Source organism: Lutra lutra, chromosome 3, assembly GCF_902655055.1.
Source record: "Lutra lutra chromosome 3, mLutLut1.2, whole genome shotgun sequence".
In the NCBI taxonomy this organism is placed as follows: Eukaryota; Metazoa; Chordata; class Mammalia; order Carnivora; family Mustelidae; genus Lutra; species Lutra lutra.
Window position 1 is genome coordinate 71,101,478 of NC_062280.1, and position 22,661 is coordinate 71,124,138.

Here is a 22,661-nt window from a genome sequence, read left to right on the forward strand (position 1 = left end):
ATCTGGACTGAATTCCTAGCCCTTGACCACAAAGATTATTTAATAGTATTATGAGAACTTTTAAAGAAAAGATTGTAAATAGTTGTTCCATCTACAAGACCAATTCTTATAATGGGGCCATTATTAGAACCAACACATCTGGGGCACCTGGTGGCTCAGATGGCTAAGCGTGTGCCTTTGGCTCAGGTCGTGATCTCAGAGTCCTGTGATCGAGCCCCACATGGAGCCCCACATGGTATCCCACATAGGGAGACTGCTTCTTCCTCTCCTTCTGTTTCTCCCCCTGCTTGTGCTCCCTTTCTCTCTCTGTCAAATAAATAGGTAAAAATCTTTAAAAAAAAAAAATTCTCTAAAAAAAAAAAAAAAAGAACTAAGAGGTCTGCATTACAAAAGGATTTTTGAGTTCCCACTATTTAGCCTCCTATTCGGAAACAGTAGTTAATAAAACAAAATCTGAGTACTGCTAGAGAACACACTGTTCCTTCTGTTCCTTGGGACTATAACAAGAAATAATATGATTGTATTATGGCACTCTTTCTCAACGTAGCTAAAAAGGGAATAAAATCCTCTCAGGGTCTTGTGATTCTAAGGCAGACTATGTCTTTGCCTCTTCCACTGTACTAAAACTCTGCCACCCTGTGTCACTTTAAGCCAGTCATTTCATTGCTCTGGGCCTCTGTTTCCTCATCTGTCATATGAGATTATTGGATTATTTCTTCAGTCTCCTATTCCTGTCAATTTCAGATACATATTTTTTTCTTAACAACTTTTGTTCCTACTCATCCAACATTTATTTCCTATCTATTATGTGTCAGGCATTTTACTAGTCACTGGAGATACATCAGTGAATAATGAGACATGGCCTCTGCCCTCACATTAATAATGATAACAAAAATGACAGCAAGCATATCATTAACAATAACTGATACCATATTACATTATAGGTTCTGAAACACTTTCACAGGCATTTTTACATTTGACCTTCAGTGCAAGCTGTTAACGGGTTAGGATAAGTATTATCATCTGCATTTTACATATGAAGAAGCCGAGACTCAGAACCATTCAGCAATTTGGCCAAGGCTATGAGGAACTCATTATCATTTAGAATCTAGAAATTTTGATCCTGGGTATTTACCAAAAAAATTTTTTTAAGATTTTATTTATTTATTTGACAGACAGAGAAATCACAAGTAGGCAGAGAGGCAGGCAGAGAAAGATGGGGAAGCAGGCTCCCTGCTGAGCAGAGAGCCCGATGTGGGGCTCGATCCCAGGACCCTGAGATCATGACCTGAGCCGAAGGCAGAGGCTTAACCCACTGAGCCACCCAGGAACCCCTACAGAAAATTTTCTATTGTGAAATGTTTCAAACATACTAAAAAATAATGGGATGAAAAATCCCAAATACCTATAACCCCAAATTTAAATTTACTGATATTTTGACCATGTTACCTTCATCTTCCCCCACCCCACCAATTTTTTCCTTTGCAGAACTGCTCTAAGCAAACCCCAGAGAGGGGCACCTGACTGGGTCAGTTGGAGGAGCACAGGACTCCTGATCTCGGGGTTGCAAGTTTGAGCCCCATGTTGGGTGTAGAGATTACTAAAAAAATAAATAAACCAAAAAAAGTTAAACAAATCCCAGAGAGCATGTTATTTCATCTCTTCATACTTAATATAAATCTTTAAAAAGAGCATTATTTTTTAACACAGCCACAATGCCATTTTCACTTTCACATAATACTTTGTCTCATTTAGATATAATTCTTGATTGTTCACTTAGATAGTGTATACAAATGTGTATAGACTTGTCTTAGCAAAGCAGGTTCTTGGTTTCTAGATCATCTCTCCCTCCCAAAGCACTAATTTTGTGGAAGGGGATACTGCTTGCCCTCCGTGTCTCATCTCGCCCTTTCCTTGGAATATGGCCATGAGGAATAAAGACTGTTTTTCAGCGTTCCTTGTGCCTGGATGTGGCTATGTGAATAAATTCTACCATAGGAGATGTTAACTGAAGCATTGAGTTTCGCTCCCGGAAAGTGTTCTTGAAGGGACTGAATATGTTTTCTTTGCCCTTCCTCATTTTTGCTGACTACAATGTGGAATCAGTAGCTGGAACTTAAGCCTCTTGATCTATAAGGCTGTGTACTAAGTCAAGTAGTTGAGATGCCAAGAGAGGAGCAGATCCCTAATGATCACGGAGTCACCATATCAGTTTAGAAGTAAACTTCTATTTTCTCAACTTCAAGCCGATACATTTATCTTGGCTTCTCATTGTTTTAACACAAGTAGCCAAATGAATCCTAACTTATTCACATTTCTGTGTAATTCTTTCTCTATTTCTCCATTATGGTGGAGTTAGGTGCCTAGAAAAATGGGTTAGCTCTGAGCTAATGCCTCTACATCTAATATAACTACTTTCTAGAAAAGATCTCATTTATTTGTTTGACAGAGGGAGACAAGTGAAAGAGGGAACAGAAGCAGGGGGAGCGCAAGGGGGGGAAACAGGCATCCTGCCGAGCAGGGAGCCTGATGCAGGGCTCAATCCCAGGACCCTGGAATCATGACCTGAGCCGAAGGCAGACACTTAACAACGGAGCCACCCAGGTGCCCTAATATAACTATTAACTGAAGTGTGTTACATTCAACTTAATTTTTTTAAGTGAGTTTTCTTTTTTCTTATTTTTAAAGATTTATTTATTTATTTGACAGGGAAAGAGATCACAAGTAGGCAGAGAGGCAGGCGGGCGGTGGCGGGGGAGCAAGTTCCCTGCTGAGTAGGGAGCCCAATTGCGGGGGGCCTCAATCCCAGGACACTGGGATCACGACCTGAGCTGAAAGCAGAGGCTTAACCCACTGAGCCACCCAGGCACCCCTCAACTTGATGTTTTAAAATGACAGACTGTCAGCTTCCCAAAGTCCTTTCTCTTGGGTCTGTCCTTGCTATATAATCAACATCTTTCTTGCCTTCTTAATTGATAGACTATCTAAATACACCAATGGCTTGGTTCTTAAAAGAGATGTTTTGTTCATAAAGTTTACAGAAAGGACTTGGAGAAGGGTGGAAAAGGCCTAAGCTGTTGAATTTATAACAAGCATTGGATACTAAAATCAAACCCAGCCTCCTGACCCGTCTCAGATCTCTGTAAATACATCCCTGATTTCAGAGCTAGTCTGGGTGAGCTACAGTGAGCTGTCACAATTGATGTAGTCATTATCAGAAGATCACAGTATATGTACAGAAGTTCAAATATTGTCAACAGTTCTACATTTAAAAGATTTCTTATGTAATTTTACAGCTAGTAAATCAACCCCTGATGACACAGTGCAATAGGACCAGGATATTAAAGCATTTAAACATAGGTTTTTAATTTGTTAACCAAACATTAGGACATCTCCTCTGTCTCTTTTCATATTAAAAAACAGGGCGCCTGGGTGGCTCAGTGGGTTAAGCCGCTGCCTTCGGCTCAGGTCATGATCTCAGGGTCCTGGGATCGAGTCCCGCATCGGGCTCTCTGCTCAGCAGGGAGCCTGCTTCCCTCTCTCCCTCTCTTTGTCTCTGCCTGCCTTTTTGTCTACTTGTGATCTCTCTCTGTCAAATAAATAAATAAATAAAATCTTTAAAAACAAAACAAAACAAAACAAAAAAACAAAAAAAGACCTGCAGTAACAAAGAAAATTTTTAAAGGTTCTTTCAAAAATGTAGGCTGATTTCTAACAGTCCAAACCTCTGCATTGCATAATCAAATAGAAGCTAATAAAAACAAAGGCACAACTGAGAGACTGAGCATTATTTTTTCTGCTATCAATAGTCCTCTATTAAAGCAGTCTGTCAAATTTTATTTTAAAGGGATGTGAGTAATGGAGTTATAGATCAATATCCTCAGGGTAGTGTTTTGAGCCAAAATGGAAACTCCCATAGGTACAGAAATTTCTGGGCCTGATGTCATTTATCTGCCGATAAGAAGTTTAAAGAATTGTAGTGTATTTAGTAACTGTGCAGGTGAGAGCAAAATGCTAACACACTGCAAATTGTACACTTCCAAGAAACTAGTGGAAAATAATTCCTAATAAAGAAATCATAGGGAGTAAGTAAAATCCTGCTTTATATCTTAGTCTTTTGAAGAAAAAACTTTAATTTTCAACTGCCACAGGCAGTGAACAGTAGCATTCAGATGTTAATTCTCTGCACTCTGTTAGGAAGGTCCCTTTACATGGATATACATATACTGTTGCAGACAGTATTTTCCAAAAGGGACTGAAACCGTATTGCTCGGATCCTAAGTGCTCTCTCTACATCGTGACCTAAACATTTCTCCCTTGGAGATGTAGAGTTTATGTCCTTTCCCCTCAAAACTGGGCCAACAACAACAACAACAAAAAAAACTGGGCCAACATTTGCAACTGCCCCAACCCACAGAGCACTGCAGAATGATCACACACACACACATACACACACACACAAGCCATGCATTTCGTCTTCCTCCCCTGGGACACTCACTCCAGGAATTCACATGCATGTTGTGAGGAAGTCCAAACTAGCCCATGCAAAGAAACCACCAGAAGGGACCCCATGTGGATATCCTGGCTGAGGGCCAGGATCTAGTGCCAGACCTGTGAATGAAAACTCACCCAGGAGACACCAGTTCAGTCCTGAGTCTTTTCAGCTAAGGCTTCAGATATGGTGGAGCAGAGACAAGTCATCCATCCCCACTGTACTGACTGGCTGGCTGGGGGAGAAATGGGGAGATGTTGGTGGAACGGTACAGACTTCCGGTCATGACATGAGTAAGTTCCAGGGATCTGAGGATGTCCTGTATGGTGACGACAGTGAACAATACTGTGTTGTGTATTTGGAAGTTGCTAAAAAAGTAGATCTTAAACGTTCTCACCACCTCCACAACAAAAATGGCAATCGTGTGAGGTGATAGATGTGTTAACTTACTTTATTGTGGTAATCACTTCCCCATATATATGTTCTATGTCAATTATTTCTCAAAAAAGCTGGGGGAAAAAAAGCCGTACATTTCTTAAATTGTTCAAGCAGTTGAGAAAAAGCCCTAACTGGGACATTGCTGGTTCTGCTCTTTTTTTTTCCCCCTTCTATTTTGACTTAGAGAGGAATATGCATATATTTGCAAAAATGTTGTTGTTGTTGTTCAGGATGAGTTTACTGTAGAAAAATTACATTTTCCGCAAATGGAATTGACATTCTCTTCCTCTCTCTTTTTAGATCTCATCCTGGCTAAAAATGTAATTCCTCAAGTCAAAATATTTGATCTTGGTAGGGCTATCTAAAGTAAACTTGAAGGACTGGAACCTTCATTTTGTTGAACCCTTGTATTGCAGGACTTCCTGACTGAACCTGAATTCTTTCTTCTTCTTCTTCTTTTTCTTCTTCTTCTTTTTTTTGGTCCTCTGCAGAATGACAAAGTAAACAATCCCACAGGAGAATCAGGAAAGGAGACATCTTACCAACAAGAACAGAACTACCCAGCACTTCCCACTTCCTTTGATTTACTCACACCACAGCCCTAGGTCTTGAAACCAAACTTCCTGCTACTCAAGAGAAAGGATTTGGAATATTTGTAATTCTATAAAATCAGTTGTTGGTTTTGTTTTGTTGGAAAAAAAGAGTAATCTAAGGCTATGTGTATTAGGAGCTTGACTGTGAGAGGAATTTTACTCAGAAGCAAGTGAAGATTCTCACAAATGCTCAAAGTCTACTTGCTCCAAAAGCCCTAATACACATGTTTTCCCCTTGCTGATTCTTCTTTACTTCACCTCCTTGAAATGCTAACACACGGCTTGTCAAATCTATAAGACTCAAGGCAATGTGCATCACTCCCTCTCTTATTCCCTCATCTCACTAACTAGCATCATTGCCCTCTTTGGGCACACATCCACCAGGTGTTTTCCAGAAAGATTCCATTGGCTATTGGCTCTTCTGCTTGCTCTTTTCCTCTTGCCAAGTCTCTAGGGACTGATCTAATGCATTTAACCATCCCCCCTCTTTAAAAAAAAAAAAAATGAAGTCTTTAGGTTTGTTTTAGTATTTCTTCTCACCTAGAAACTCCACTCGCAGGTTGAGGCCCTTGTATGGTATCCAGTGATAGACGCTGAATCCCATCCTTACTGGTATTTGCTCCTTGGAGGTGAAAAAATAAATGTTTTATAAAGCTCAAATTGGCCTTATCAAACAAAACATCTGCTAGATCAGTGAATGACTGGTGACAGCAGGAGACAGCAGTGCTGGCCTCTCCAATAGAAGTCACTGCAGTTAATGGAAGCTATTATGGGAAAATTCTGGCAAGAAGTTTTCTTTTCTTTTTTTTTTTTTCCCTCCTCGACAGCTAAAATTTTTTAAAAGAAAAAAATGTATTCAGTTGCTAGGGTAACTGTGGTTTCAAAACTACTGTAACAAAAGCCAGATATCACATATCAAACTACCAAATTGTTAATTTGACTGGTATTTTAAAATAACTACCTAAAAGAGATATTTTCTCCTTATCTAGCTATCGAGGGCAGAAAAAAAGGGGAAATACAAGGAAGCTAAGGGAGGAGAATAGAGGAAAAGGAAACTGGTAGATTCAAGAAATGTTTTTGCTTTGCTAAATACTTGTTAGAAATAAAAGTCCTTTCACCCTGTTACAGATATATTTGCATACAAGAATTATTTAGTTAGATTCAAAACATGAGGAGAATACTGAGTTATCCTGTTTTCAATTTCTTTTCCCACATTTCAAACCCTGCCTGGGTTTTAAGTGAATGGTTTTCTGTGGGCACTTGGTAAAGGAACTGGTTACTTAGGAGAGTCATGCATGTTCTGAAATCTTTTATGGGTGATTGTGTTTTCCTGTGTCTTACTTTTCATCACTTGATTTAAAGGGAATATAATAAAGCCATTAAGGGCTGGGATGCTGGAGTCAGACATAACTAGGACTGAATTCCTTTTTACCGTTTACTAAATCCTTTAACCTCTCTGATCCTGTTTCTTCATTTATAAAAAGGATATCAGGAAAAACATCATAGTTACGTCAATAAATAAACTTCAAGGAAATAGAGGAAGAAAGACTTATAGATTAGAAGAAATTTGAGAGACTAAATGTGTGGCTAGTGCTTAGATCTGATTTGAAAGGAAAAAGAGCATTTGTAAAAACTCATTTATGAGACAACTAGGGAGACTCAAAACACTGATTAGTTGTTTGATAATATTAAGGAATTATTTCAAATGTGTTTAGGTACGATTATAACAAGGTATTATGGTTTTGAGTTTTGGTTGTTTTTGGGTGGTTTTTTTTGTCTTTTGATATTCTAAAACATACTGGGATATTTACAAACAAATGATATGTCTGAGATCTGCATTAAAATAAAGGAGGAGGAAATGGAAGGGATAGAGATTAAACAAGCTTGGCTAGGAGTTGCCAATTGTTGATGCTGGCTGATGAACATAGAAGGGCTCATATTCTCTCTACCTTTAAATACATATTTGAGATTTTTCCATAATAAAAGTTTAAAAAGAGAGATAGCAATAATACTCACCTGATAAGATTTATCATGCAGATTAAACGAAAAGCACTTGGCAGAGTGCCTGGCATATAGTAAGTGCTCAATAAATGTTAGCCATCCCCAGAAGAGACAAGCCCTCCTCTTTCCCAGGTGCAGACCTGTGGAAGCTAGGCCCATGGAATGGGCTGTGGACTGGAGCAGCTAACTTTATTCGTTCCCAAACAGGCAACTGCCAGCTGTTCCTACGTTCATCTTTACCCAACCTGATTCTCTACTAGGCCCTGTGCTTTCCACACACAAGGGAAAATTCAGTTGTACTGTAGCTATTGGCTTTGGCTTTAGTTCCACAGTTAAGCTTTAGGTGGGACTGCGATTTCAGTGGAAAACAGGGGGCAAGAACTTTTTTTAAGCTCAACTCTTAAGTTTTGAGCATATTGCCAGGATGGTCCTATAGAGTTTTATTTAACTTTTGTAACATCCTTCCAAGTCTTAATTCTTAGTTTCAGTTTACAGAGGAGGAAACTGAGAAGGGTCCTCTTCTGGTCTGCCCAAGAACACAGCCTTAAGAGGTGGGCTCACATGGAGCTCCTGAAAGTCCCAAAGGGCCCAGCAGTTCTGGCTAGCAGATTCCTTGCTTCTCTTCTCCCTGTCCTAGCTTAAAAACAACCACAGCCCAGAAGAAGTTAAGTTGATATTCTCAGTCAAGAGTCTGAAATCATAGTTATCTGTCCTCTGGACTAACTGGCAATGCTGATGTGCAGCAGGGCTGGGAAAGATCTGAATGTTTGATGAGGAGAGTCACAGGCTTTGGTGGAAGCTTGGGGCCCTGAGAGGGGAGGCTCAGGAAGAAGTAACAGAAAGAAAAGGGATTTCAGGATTGCACTGACATTTGTGTTTAATTTTCCTCTTGTTCTAAATGCTATTTAACTTTTAAGGGAAAGAGAAAACAGAGAGATACCTTATAAGAGAACTGTTCAATTCCAAAAATTAAAACCAGCCAGCTGCCATCCAATACTGTCGGCCTCCATTCAAGCTCCAGCTGTAATTTAGCTCGGTAGTTGCGCCGACACCCTAAACTTGTAAATGATGAGTTGACTTTGGAATCCAGCTTATTTAAATAAAGCGGGCCCGCTCCGCGAAAGGCGGGTATCTGATTACAACCGGAGTTACTGGTTGTTTACATCCAACATTCCCGGGAATGGAGCGGCAGAAAGAGGCACCAGGAGAAACAGAAAAGGCCAGCGACCAAACACCCACGGAGAAAGTGCTAGTGCCTCAGACCGCAGTAGGGTTAACCTCCTGGGTCCCAAGCCAGAGCGTCGGGAGGGCTTGGCTCTACCAGCAGGCACCGGGAAGATTTCCAACTAACCCTCTCCCCGCGGTGGCCCTGAGGCCCTCACTGTAAGGCCACTCCCGCAGGCAAGCTGCTGGAAGGAGCCGACACCACCCCTCTGCAGGGCCAACCTCCCCAGGCCTGACCATGCCTTGCTAGGAATCCCAGATCTTCTCGAACCGACTGGGCCACTGTCCTCTTAATTAAGAAACAATAGCTATTTAAGAAGAAGCGCAAAAAACCCGCTCCTGCGCGCCCAGGCTTGGGATTGGAGTTCTGGCTGGGAAGGGAGCATTGGGGATGGGAGGGTGGGGTTGGAAGCGAGACTGCCGGCGGAGGCTGCGGCGACTGGAGCACCCCGCGACCCGCCTCCTGGGCCCCGCCCTCAGCCTTCCCGCCCGGTGGGGACCGGAGGGGTGGGGAACCACCCCTTCACTGCGGCAGTTCTTGAGTGCAGGGATCCAAAAGCCCGCAGGGAGAGGGCGCCGAGCGCGGGAGTTGGCGGCTCGGAAGTGAGAGCGATCCCCAGTCCAGCCGCAGGCCCCTCGGGCCCGGAGCGCGGCGTCACTGCCACAAAATCCTTTTCTTCCCCGGAGGGAGCCGTCCCTCGATCCCTTAGAGGGTGGAGATTCCTCACGTTCCCTCCTCCCGCTCCCCGGGGTCGGAGGGGAGCTGTGGGATTAGGCTGGAGTGACTATTCCGCGTGCTCTATAATTACGCACACACTGAAATCTTCACCGTTGACTTAAGTTACTTGGCGCTGCTAGGGCTGGGGCCCTGCGTATTGATTAAACGCAGCCTCTATTTACCTAAACAATAAATGTAGAGATTAGCGATGTTCACTTGATCACAATAATGGGGTTGACAATTAGGGGGCAATGCATCCCAGATGTAGCCGAGCCTATGGGAGGCGGGCGGCGGCAAGCTTCTGGAAGAGGGGCGTTCGGGGGGCCTGAGGAGGCGGAGGTGCGGAGCCCCGCGCAGAGCTGGAGCCTGCCTGCCGAGCTCGGCAGGAGGTTGAGGTGAGGCCCAGCCGCCTCCAGGCTCCGGAGGCCCGCAGCGGGCTTTGGGGGACCTGAACGTCTCCGCGCCCAGGTAGGCATCTGGAGCACAGAGCCTGCCTCCCCGCGGCGGTGTCACCTGCCTCAAGGCCGTCTCGCCGGCTGCTGCCGGGCTGGGAAGGACGATGGACGCCGCTAGCGCGTGCCCGAGTAAGTGTGTCTGTGTCATCAGTGTGCACTCTGCGGGCGGCAGCGGGAGGAAGGGCAGGGGAAGGCGCACGTGTCTAATGTGTGCGGAGCCTCCCTCTTCCCCTATGTGTACTCCCAGAAGCGAGTCAGGGTGGAGGTGTCAGTCTGGTCTTGCCTTGGGGGTGGGTATGACATCCATCCGGGGTGTGATAGGAGAGGCCAGCCGCTAGGGGTTGGACTCTAGAGTAGCAGGACACCAGAAAGCATGGACTCGTGGACCCAGGACAGGCCTGATCCCCGGGATATCACAGTACAGGGGTTCCAGGGTTCTTGGTGGGAATCCTGGAACCAGATTCTTCCTGCGCCACTCACTGTGCGGGAGGGCCCTGAGAAATCCTAGGAAGCAGGGGATTGAAAGGAACTAACTCAGAGCAGAACTCGGGAGAGCAAGATAGAGAGTCATAACGGGAAGATGAGAATAGCTTATAGTGGTACGTGTGAGTATGTGAAATTGTGATCCATCTAGAAGAGTTTCCCAATCCTGGGTTCCCATCCCATACCGGCTGCAAAAGACACAGGCAGCAACTCTCCCAAATCAAGTGGTTTCTCAGTTTTTTCCCTCTTCCCTCTGTGCCCCATTATCAACCCATTATGCCTCCCATCCCACATTTAGGTACGCACACAAGGATTTGTTCCAGACATCCATGAACAAGCCAGGACGAAGCCCTTTCCCGCCAAACCACTAAGGCTGGGAAATACACAGAATACACAGTGCCGGCCCAAACTCTGGGAGCGGGAACCCGGGAGAACACTTGAGCGGTAAGAGATCTAGAGGATTAGAAGGAGGGAGGGGAAAGGAGGAGAGAAGGTTGCGAAAGAGAAAAAAGAGGAAGGAGGAAGTGGAAGGAGCAGCAACGGTAGAGTTGGGCGTGGGGTTCGGTTACAAACGCACCCCCACCCACCACCCACCCCTCGCCCCCCGCCCCGCCAGGCGCCTGGGGTCTTTCCGAGCGCTGTCTCCGTCACCGCTGAGCCCAAGCGGACTGGGGGAGGGGAAGATAAGACAAAGGGAATTCTCCTCTGGGAAGTGCGAAGTGCATCTGTCCTCTCCTTGCAGGCTCTGGAAAAACTGGCAGGAATTTCCTTGTCGTGAGAAGACCGACGAGCGTCTGCAGCAGAGACAACTACAAACAGACTTAGGGCCGGGAAGGAGGGCGGGAGGAGGGGTGGCGGGGGCCAGCTTTGATCGCTTCAACTCTGTTGTAATTTTGTCTTCACATTAGCCAAAATAGTCAGCCCTAGCTAGGAGTCCTGTTCCGCGGAGTCCCCTCCCACCCTACCCCTCCACCCCCGCGTCATGTGCACGCGGGGAGCTGGGTCACCGCTCCTCCCCGAGTCGCGCCTGAAACTCCAAGGGCTAATGGTTCTGTGTTCCTGCCATAATTAGGAGGCCACACAGCTCTCCAACACTGCGTTAAACAAATATGTAAGTCATCCTCCCCCTCTCTGGGGACAGACCCGGGGAAGGAAGGCAGCTGGGACAGCTCCGGCCGGTTGTCCTCCGTTAGGGGGAGTGGCTTCGCTGTGACCCCAGGCTGCTCCTCCCGGCCTAGGTCTTTCTAAGTCCTTCCTTAGAAAGTAGAGAAAAGGGCAAAGAATGTGCATCTCGCCACCCACCGGACAAGCCAGGCGAGCCTGTGTCTGTGCTTGAAAAGTTTTCTAAATAAATCGCTCTGGTGGTTCCAAGCAGCGATGAACAGAGGCTGAACCCGGGTCTTCTCCAGAACAGTGCAACCGATGTAAAGAAGCTGCAGTCCCAGCCTTTCCCTTTTCTTCCCCCCTGTAAATCAGCCATATAAATCATTCGCATTGTTTAAGGTACATTGATCAATCTAATGGCTTGTAATAGGCTCCTAATTGCCACTTGCAGAGTTCTGCAGGTTCCTGTTTGAACAGGGAAGGTTTCCATTCCAGCCAAAGTCCACCTTCATCTTGAGACTGGATGATTACAGGCCCAGGAGGAGGACCACAGTGGCCAGGCCACTGGAGTCTCCATGCTTCAGGGGAGGGAGGAGGGGGCCTTACTGGAGATATTTACTGTTCTTCCCCCCCCCCCCTTTCTTTTCAAAGCCCACTTCCAAATTGGTAATTCTCTCTCTCTCTCTCTCTTTTTCCTTTTAACAAATTACTAATTCTCTAATGAGCAAAGCCAAGGCAATGATGTATTTTTTTTTTAAGATTTTATGTATTTATTTGAGAGAGAGCATGGGAGAGGGGAGAGGTCAGAGGGAGAAGCAGACTCACTGCTAAGCAGGGAGCCAGATGTGGGACTCAATCCCAGGACTCCAGGATCATGACCTGAGCCGTAGGCAGTTGCTTAACCAACTGAGGCACCCAGGCGCCCTTGTTTATTGTTTATATCAGACACGAAAACTTCCTTATTTGCATCCTTTATGTCTGTACAGTAAAAACTTCTTTAGTGGCTAACAGGTATTCTCTTAGTCATCCCTTTTCTTTTGATTTGCTTCTTTCTAACATGGTAACACCAGGAGTGGTGATAGCAAATAATAAGGGGGGGAGGGGCATGTTGAAAGGCAGGAAGAAGCAGCCAAACTTTTTCCAATATGGAGTCCTGGAGATATGCCTAAACTCCGGTTTAACATCTTGTAGTGGTAGTGTCTCCTCCAAGCCCTGAATGGAGGAGGCTGAGTTGGAAGTATCCTCAAAAGCTCCCTATGAAAGAGTCAAACTGAGGAAACTGGGACCCTGGCTGGGAGGAGCTGAATGATGACCAGAATCCTCTGGCCTTTGGTGGCAGCAACGGCTGCTGCTGCTGCTACTGCTCCTCCTCCTCCTCCTCCTCCTTCTTCTTTTTCTTCTCCTCCTCCTCCTCCTTCTTCTTCTTCTCCTCCTCCTCCTCCTCCTTCTTCTTTTTAAAATATATTAACTCAAAAGATACTTTAATGTTCCAGAGATGGTTCCCTTTAAGTTGGCTGAGACAACAATTGTGCCTTATTTTGGTAAAAATGCTCTAAAAAAGAAGAAAGCCAACACAGAATGACACATTCGCTTAGGTCTAAGACCCCTCTATGGTAGTTGGTGATGGAAGGAGGAAGGTGAAACTCCAAGCCCAATAGGCCCCCCATAGTTTCAGAGTAATGCAGTAAACAAATCTATGATGCTTGTTGAATAATCTTCCAATAATTGCAGTCATTAAAATCATCACACAGTCTACAGTCACCTTCCTTCCTTTGACACACCAGAGTCTTTCCTTTAATTGTTAATGCATTTTTGGCTCAGATAAACAGATCAAGGCACGCTTAAAATATAAGGCCCAGATACATGTAACAGCAGAAAACTGGTAGTGAAGCAAATGTTTGGAGTGTACTTAAGAGATCAGGGGTTTTCACTTTCTCCAGTATACCTTCCAGGCAAGAAGGATTTGCATCTCCTGCCACCTCTAAATAGCAGCCTCACTTCTGAGGTAAAGAAAAGATCCTTCCAGGCTCTTTTATATGCAAGGGTTGGGCTGGAATTAGGGCGTTTTAGAACAAGTATTAAATGAAAGCTCAGCAGAAATTGTGGGAGAGTTCCTCAATTTTCAATTAATTTTCTCCATTCATTTGATCTGAAGGCTGGCGCTTTTTAAAATATAAATATGTGTTAACTATAAAAGATTCCCTTCTAATCAAAAGCTGCATTTCATTTGCACCCACAACTGGCAAGCTCCAACTGTGGAAAGGATTCATAGCACTCAACAGGCGCTGGCGTCTGTCCCCGCTTCCTTCGCCCTTGTTCATGGCAGGCGACTATGGTACACAGGGGCAGCTTTTTTTTTTTTTTTTTAAACCCAAGTTATTAATGTATCTCCCCAATCCCCACACCGGGCTGACCTGATAATCACTGTTCTAGTGTAGATCATGCAAATGAAAAGCATAATTAACTGAGCAAATGATTCAAAAGGGGAGAGCTGTGGCTTACCAAGTAAGTAAATAGAGGCAGGTGGGAGGAGGACAGGTCAGATAAATGCTTTTTACGGGCTCCTCTCGCTTCCCTCTCCCCGGTTCCCGCCCCCCGGCATCTCGGTCCTGGTGGTCGTGGCTTTGGCAGCAACCAGCAGGGCCCTTGCGAGAACCTTCGGTTCCTCCTCCCCCAACCCCTCCCCTCCCGCCCACATCCTCAAGTCTCCCCAAGTCGACCTCACCCCACCCTAGTGCTGTGTATCCGTTGCTAACTCTGAGAGTGGCTGAAGCCCCGGGGCGACTGGGCAGCCACCTAATATTTCGATTTATTCAGAAGATAGATGGTTCTCCCCGTCCCCACCCTGCTTCCTGTGCATCGGGGAGAAGCATTTTTTTTTTCCTGTGGTGTAGAAGCTCCAGTCCTTCGGATCAGCGCTAATGACGGAATTGTTTCCCCGGCTTCGCCTTCTAAACGCAGCAACTTGAGCAGTTGCTCAGATCAAAGCTCTCCGGAGAGGCAAGATGGGAGAAACAATATTTGTTCAAAGGAAGTGAACTCTTCCCTTTAATTACCCTATTCTTCTTTATTAGGATTCCTATTGAATTTTTTTTGCAAAAAAAAATTGTTGATTTAACCATAGTGTATTTGGAATGTAAATATATTCCAAGATGAAAACGTCACGGATCAATTGTAAAGGACCCGGATACATAATTTTAAAAAATCAGTTTCAGTGTATATGAGGTTCTCACCCCACTTTCGCTGCTCAGTCAGATTTGTTTATGCAGAATCGACATTTAATAGTGCTAATTGCACTCCAGTTAAATTGCCCTGATTGCAGAAAGGGAAGCAATTTTCGTGCTCTCTGTCTGGGTTTGGAAGAAATTGTTTTATATTCACCTCTTTATAAAGAAGTGGAGATAAGGCACCGGGGCCTTTGCACAAATTGCACTTAGGGGCTGACTGGCAGCATTCAGGCGCTATAATAGAGCATTATTTGGCCGTTTTGAATAATGTAAAGCGTTTGCTGAAAGCTATTCTCCCGAAAATTGCTTTAACTTTTAAAAGGGTGATGATTCACTCCAAACCAGGCCTTTGTTACATTGTCATTATTTCCCCAAATGTTTTAACAGTCAGCTCAACACTTTAGCATAACACATTGATCTTTGTTTAAAAACTAGATTTTTTAGAGGATGAAAAAAAAAATCTGTCACACGAAAAAAAAAAAAAAGAAAAACAACTGGACTTCTTTGGGAAGATTTCCTTGGGGCCCCACCTTAGAGTTGAAGTGGCCCGGGTGCCGGCCTACGTTCGTTTGGAAGATTTCCCTAACTTTTATTGTGATCCCGATGCGTGTATCTAAAGGAATATCCGAGTGCCCACGTAGAGAGTCTGACAGCTGGAACCACATTGAAAACTGCAGGAGGGGGGAGGGGAGCAGAGGAGAAGAAGGAGAAGAGGAAGGCAACCAGGGCTCCCCGAGCCCGAGGTGCCAGCGTGAGCTGTTTTAAATGGTTGACTTGAAAATGTCACTAGTGCTAAGTGGCTTTTCGGATTGTCTTATTTATTACGTTGTCAGGTTTCCTTAAGGAGGGGGTGTGTTGGAGGTGGGGGAGGAGGTGGTAAGGGGAAACCTCCGTGCTTCTCCTACCCGGGCTGCAGTGGGTGAGTCGGAAACGCCTCGCTGCCACTTAACAATCCCTCTATTAGTAAATCGACGCGGAGACTCTACGGGAAGCCGAGCACCAGTCTCCCCTTCCAGGGCAGAAGTCACCTGTTGGGAACGGCTCCCGGGTCCCCCTGCCGGGCTTTCTGGCTCTTCCAGGCTGCCTGGATTCCCCTTAACCTTCCACACCGAGTGCCCCGAAGCTTTTGACACCTTCTCCACCCCACCCCCTGATTTCCACCAGTCCCCCAGGGCACCGAGCTTCAGGATAGCCGGGGGTCTTCTCACTCTCTTCTTTCTCTGTCACGATTTCCTCGGTGCTTTCGACACCTTAAACCAAAGTGTGTGTATGGGGCGGGGCGCAGGAGCATTCTGAGCAAAGGTATTATAACGAAAAGCAAAGAAAGCAACCCATACAGCCCTCCCACCCACCGAGTGCACCAGGATGCACGTCGGCTCCATCTTAGGGCCGAGAGAGGAGCCAAAGTGGTCGCACTTTTGGGCCAAGAGGTATTGCAAAGAGGAGAGAAAACACTGGGAGCACAGTTCCACTCCTCCTTACTTGCTCCCCTCGGCAACAGCTCCTGTTTTGCACCCAAGCCTTTGGGGTTCGTGGTTACAATGTCTTTTAAAAGGCAGGATGTGGGTTTGGAGGGGAATGTGGTACATTAAAACCAGTACCCAGGTCTGTCCGAGGACGCCGGTATTCCTCTTTCAAAAGCAGCTCCAACTGCCCTGAAGAAGAAAGAGAAAGCAAGACCCAGAAAGAAAAGCAAACAACCTAGCGATTGCTAAGGGACTCCAGCACGCGCAGTCCTCTGCCCGAGGACACCTCTTTTCACACCGACAAGCTCCGGAGAGGACTTCAGGATGCTTTCAGCCTGCAAAATGTGGGGGCGCCCACGTGTGGCCTTGTCCCCCTCACTCGCGAATGGAGGTCCCCAAGAGAGGCTCCTGGAGCATGTCCACGAAAGCAGAGCGCTGCAGGGGGAAAGCCCACCTCTCAACACGGTGCCTTTGCCGTGCAGAAGAGTCCCGAGGCCCAGGAGGTATGGAGTGGGAGTGGGTTGAAGCTGGGGCAAGAAAACTCGACTCCAGGCTGAAACGTGACGTGCAAATCTTCGCCGGGTTAAACAAACAGCAGAGCGAGCTGCAGCTTCAGCGGGGGTGGCGGTGGGGGCGGACGCAGCTCGCGCCGGTCTGTGTTTCCAAAGTTGTTACAACGTGAAAATAAGCGGCTTCGTGCAGCGTTCTGTATGGGTTGATGCCTCCCACCCCCACGCCAGCCCCCTGCGAAAGCCGGCAGATAATCAGCACTTCCCACTGTTTAGTCGTATTTGACAACTGGGTTAACCTGGTATCTAGGCACTGGCGAAACGGTACAAAGGGTGCCCTCAATTACCACTAGAAGCTTCTGGTGTGAGTGGCACTTGTATTACCCCCAGGGTCAGAGGCCAGAGCGACAATTAGGAAGTCACTTAGACCTCTGGGGGAAATGGCACGATGCGCAGGCTCCAGGCCCTCCCAACAAGTCTATGGGTGTAGACCTGGACGGAGAGGCCTATCTCTCTCCTCTCAGAGGAGCTGTCCTTTCGCGCCCTCTCCTCAATGTGACCCTGGAGTGGGTAAAACCGAATCCAGTGGGAGAAGGAATTGGGTAAAAGACAAACGACAATGATAAAATTGTGAGCGAGAATGATGGATCCCAGCTGAAGTTGTGCTCCGCAGGCGAGAGCCTAGACACACAAAGTGAGCGTTGACATTTCCGTCTTTACTTAGGCCTTGCTGGCGCGGTCTCCGCCTCGGCGCCCCCCCACCCCCTTGCCTTCTTTCCCACAAGTGGGGAGTGGACTAGGACTGTCAGTTCTAACTTGCATCATCTCGGGGTGGTTCGGGGGGCTTGTGGCTTGGTCTCAGCGCTACTTAAACCTGGCTCCATGCGTCTGTGTAAATTTTTAATTGCACTGTAATTTCTTCAGTCTCTAGCCCGAGCCTCCCCCCACCCCCCAACACCTCTCTAGCCGCCTTGACTGGCACGCGCCGGGAGCCCTGGCTTGGGCCCCTCGGCGCGTCTGATTGGCTGCGGGGCAGCTCCCGTCTGCTCCGCCTGCGCCCTCATTGGGCGAGAGGCGCAGCCAGCGGCACTTCAAAGCGGGTGCTCCTCGCACTTAGGCTGAGTTTAGCCGGCGGGAGCCCGGAGTCCGCTCGGCGCGAGCGCGGGGACGCGGGAGCTGCGCGGGATCCGAGCAGCTTTCCGGAGCAGCCGTCAGGCTCAGCCCCGCTCCCGGCCCCGCCGCGCAGCCCAGGGACCTGCTATGGCCACGTCTATACTCGGGGTAAGTCGGAAGTGCGGCAAGACATTTGCTTGTTTTAACTGCAGTAAATTTTCGTTATGGCTTCTACGCGTCGGCGGCTCCCGAGAAACTGTTGCTGCCGGACAGCAGCTTCAGCGCCTTTTAGCACTTTCCACATATCTGGGGCTGATTCTTTCCAAGTTATTGAAACCTAGGAGATGCCTTTTTAAGAAAATGATTTGTTAAGCAACGCTTTTTTTTAGGTGGCTTTAAAGAAAACCTAGAGGTTTCTTTTCTTTCCCTGGTGATTTATACCCCATCCCCCCTTGCTCCGGGGATTGTTGCAATTACGCGACAGTGGTGTTTCCAGAAAACAGCCTTAATCGTTTTGCAGTCCATGTAGTCACGTTAACAAACATTTACACTTCTGTGGCTCTCCAGTTCGCTTGTGACTTGAAATCCATAGCTGGGTCCCTTCTCAGATTCTTGTTTTCATAATCGAGGATGCGGGGGGCTGTAAACATTAAAAACAACGTTTTCTATTAAAAAAAAAAAAAAGAGTCAAGTCGTAGCCACCCTTGGAAGCAGTGTCCCAAGTTTCCCCCGCCCCCGAGCCGCTGTTTCGGCCGCCTCCGCCCTCACCCGGTGTTTGTTGTCGTTGTGTTTACTTCCGTGCTTTACTCCGAAGGGCGATTGGGGGGCCTTAGTGAGAGGAGCGGGCTTACGGCGAGCGGGAGACGAGCTACCCAAGTCCGGCCCTGGGTAGGGGTTGCAGCGGCGGAGACGGGGAGGACTGAGACATCTTTGATTTCTAGACCCACGGAGGAACAACTTTCCAGCGCCGGGGCTCTCGCCCTTGGGATCGCCTGAGCCCCGCGCGGGGCGCGGCGCATCCTTGGCGAGCGCGCGGGGAGGAGGCGCGAGCCCGGGAGCCACGACCCCCCGGGACCAGCCGCGGGGGAAACGAGGCTGCTCACGGGTGCACTTTGTGTCTTCCTCCCACTTCTTCCTGCCCTCCTTCTCCTTGCTCCCTCCCTCACCCCACCCACTCTAGGAAGAGCCGCGCTTTGGAACAACCCCGTTGGCCATGCTGGCGGCGACCTGCAACAAGATCGGCAACACGAGCCCGCTGACGACGCTGCCGGAGTCGAGCGCCTTCGCCAAGGGCGGCTTCCACCCCTGGAAGCGCTCCTCGTCCAGCTGCAACCTCGGCTCCAGCCTCTCGGGCTTCGCCGTGGCCACTGGTGGCCGCGGCTCGGGCGGCCTGGCGGGCGGCTCGGGCGCAGCCAACAGCGCCTTCTGCCTGGCCTCCACGTCCCCCACGTCGTCCGCTTTCAGCAGCGACTACGGCGGCCTCTTCTCCAACTCGGCGGCTGCCGCGGCGGCGGCGGCCGGAGTGTCCCCGCAGGAGGCGGGCGGCCAGTCGGCCTTCATCTCCAAGGTGCACACGACGGCGGCCGACGGCCTGTACCCGCGCGTGGGCATGGCGCACCCGTACGAGTCGTGGTACAAGTCGGGCTTCCACTCGACGCTGGCGGCCGGTGAGGTGACCAACGGCGCGGCGTCGTCGTGGTGGGACGTGCACAGCAGCCCGGGCTCGTGGCTGGAGGTGCAGAACCCCGCTGGGGGGCTCCAGAGCTCGCTGCACTCGGGCGCCCCCCAGGCCTCGCTGCACTCGCAGCTCGGCACCTACAACCCCGACTTCAGCTCGCTCACGCACTCGGCCTTCAGCTCCACGGGCCTCGGCTCCTCGGCCGCCGCCGCCTCGCACTTGCTTTCCACCAGCCAGCACCTGCTGGCTCAGGACGGCTTCAAGCCGGTGCTGCCCTCCTACTCGGACTCCAGCGCCGCCGTGGCGGCCGCGGCGGCCAGCGCCATGATCTCGGGCGCCGCGGCCGCCGCCGCCGGGGGGAGCTCGGCGCGCTCTGCCCGCCGCTATTCTGGCCGAGCCACCTGCGACTGCCCCAACTGCCAGGAGGCGGAGCGGCTGGGCCCGGCCGGAGCGAGCCTGAGGCGCAAGGGCCTGCACAGCTGCCACATCCCGGGCTGCGGCAAGGTGTACGGCAAGACGTCGCACCTGAAGGCGCACCTGCGCTGGCACACGGGCGAGCGGCCCTTCGTGTGCAACTGGCTCTTCTGCGGCAAGCGCTTCACGCGCTCGGACGAGCTGCAGCGGCACCTGCGGACTCACACCGGCGAGAAGCGCTTCGCCTGTCCGGTGTGCAACAAGCGCTTCATGCGCAGCGACCACCTGAGCAAACACATTAAGACGCACAACGGGGGTGGCGGGGGCAAAAAGGGCAGCGACAGTGACACGGACGCCAGCAACCTGGAGACGCCCCGCTCCGAGTCCCCCGACCTCATCCTACACGACTCCGGCGTCAGTGCCGCCCGGGCGGCGGCGGCGGCGGCGGCGGCTGCGGCAGCGGCGGCGGCGGCGGCGGCCTCGGCGGGAGGCAAGGAAACCGCGTCGGGCCCCAACGACTCTTAGAGGCCGGGCGAGAAGTGCGAGCGAGCGAGTAGAGACACCGAGAGCGAGCGAGAGGTTCGGAGGGCCAGCGAGCGGGGCACGGACGGGCGGGGGCTCCAGGGACGTCCCCCCGGGCCACCACGAAGCGTAGCTGCACCCGCCTCCTCGGCCGCTGCTCGCCGGCCACGCCAGGAGCTACCCTCTGCTGTCCCGGCCCAGACGAGAATCGAACGCGTGATCCAGGAACAAAAGCAAACCGTCCTCCGACACAACACTTTAAAAAACTGCACACATACACAGACACACACACCGGAGACCTACAGCCACAAGCACTCACATTAGCGCGCGCTTGCGCGCGTACACACACACGCACACACACACACACACACACTCTCGCACAAACTTCTCGAGCGAAGAGCAATACACAGAAGCGCTCCCTTCTCCCCCACAGCCCACCCCCCCTCCACTAACCCTTCTCTTTCCTTTTCTCAAAAAACAAGCCACCACTCTGCAAAGGACTGTCAGAACATTTGAAAACAAACGGGACCTATAAAAACAGACCCTTTGTGTGGATTATATTATATATAAAATCCTCCAAGTCCTGCTTGATATCTACTTACAATGAGACATTTTTTTTCCTAAAAAGGAAGCATCAAAAAAGGCTTAAGGTGAGAAATTAAACTGGAAGTCTAGTGACAGTTTCTCTGTATTTCATAACATCTGTATAAATAGGGTTCAAAAAATTGTGTTCTTTTTTATTTTCTTGTAAATGTTCATTCGAATAGAGGGGTTTTTTTGGTGAATTCCTGAAATTCAGGGAGTTTTTTTTTTTAATTTTCTGATGCACTTTGTGAAAGTCAGTATATATGTAAAAGATATTTAATATGTTGAGTTATCATTTCACTCAAACACGTAAGTTAAGGTCATCTAAAGAAATTAAATGCGTTTATCTGTATGAAGAAAATCTTGACATCCTATTTTCATTTTGGTATTATTAAAGGACTCTGAACAATACACTTCCTTTTTTTTTTTTAAATCCTGTTCCCCTGTCAATAACCTTTACGTGGGTCGACTTTTTTTGTTGGGAAAAAATTCCTTTAATGTTAGTTTTAGGTAATGTAAGGTTTATGTGAGTTATAAAAGCCATAATACATATACGTTTTTGAGAAGTCAAAATTATTTATTTGTATATCAATAGCGTAAATTAAATTGGGTTATAAGAATGTGTAGTTGTATTACTTAATGAGAGAGCTCTCAAAAGGTGACATTTTAAAACTCTGGATCCCCTAAAATAAAGCAAAGATCCTTGGCAGCTTTAACTGGGGAGGTGTCTACACCTCCCGGAGGGGTCGGACAAAACTCCAGTGGGTTTGTTTGTTTTTAAAAAGCAATTTAAAAACAATCTGTGAAAGGAAAAAGCTTTTTAAAAGAAGTCTTTTAGCTCCCAAGGCCCTCTACGTTGGGAGGCGACTCAGGGGAATAAATCGCTAGAGTCAATACCCCGGAAAAGACATTTCATGCCTAAATGAAAATCTTGTTAAATGTTATTAATTTTGACTTAGAGCACACAGCAGCCCCCTGTGCCTTGTATTCCCTTATTAGGGATTCATGTCTTATCAAATATCTAATTAATCTCCTAGACATCATTTGTTCTGGCCAACTTTATCTCAGCTGGTCCACAGGGAAAACTCCAAATATTCTCCGTGACAAAGCTCCCTTGAAGATCTTTTTAATTGTCTAAATTAACTGCACCAAATTTGCATGTCAAACGGTAAAGGGCAACCTGAGATAAAATGTAAACGTTTTAAAAGCCCCCAAACTAAGCACTTGATTTGATAACTAGGCTTTTTAATGTTATGGAAGACAACTGCTCCTTTCCTTTTCAAAGACGGCTGATCTATGCAAATAGTGAATTGGAAATGCCTAGGTCCCCGCGCCGTCAAATGGCCCTCGCAGGTTATTTGAATATCAGTGGCGCTGCTTCTGAAAAGGTTCAAGGATGCTCTCTGACTTCTTTGTGATTACTCAGTGCGGCGTCTTATTCTGAAGAAAAAAAACTCAGGAATAATTAAAGGCTGGGATCAGGCCTGGGAACACATTTGGGACAGGAATCTCATTTAGACAGTCTCTTTCAAAATAAGGCACAGTTAAATTGACCAGAAGGCAATTATTGAAATGAAAATTATTTTCACTCTCTTTGTCTTCTGACCACCAACTTAACAGCCCCAGTTTAAAAGAGAGG

The 22,661-nt window shown here is 47.9% G+C and overlaps 1 protein-coding gene across 1 annotated transcript; it reads left to right on the plus strand.

Moving 5' to 3' along the window:
• Positions 1-17,848: 17,848 nt before the first annotated feature.
• On the plus strand, positions 17,849-21,433 carry SP9 (Sp9 transcription factor). Its single transcript, XM_047721436.1, has 2 exons — positions 17,849-17,991; positions 19,004-21,433. The coding sequence occupies exons 1-2, from the start codon at positions 17,971-17,973 to the stop codon at positions 20,438-20,440; spliced, it is 1,458 nt and encodes a 485-aa protein (XP_047577392.1). The 5' UTR covers positions 17,849-17,970; the 3' UTR covers positions 20,441-21,433.
• The last annotated feature ends 1,228 nt before the right edge of the window (positions 21,434-22,661 follow it).

What these genes read in the sequence shown, in the direction of transcription:
- SP9 (XM_047721436.1), top strand. Translation starts at nt 17,971, where the DNA reads ATGGCCACGTCTATACTCGGG. An exon ending in TGGCCACGTCTATACTCGGG is followed by an intron (nt 17,992 to 19,003) that starts GTAAGTCGGAAG and finishes CACCCACTCTAG; the next exon opens with GAAGAGCCGCGCTTTGGAAC.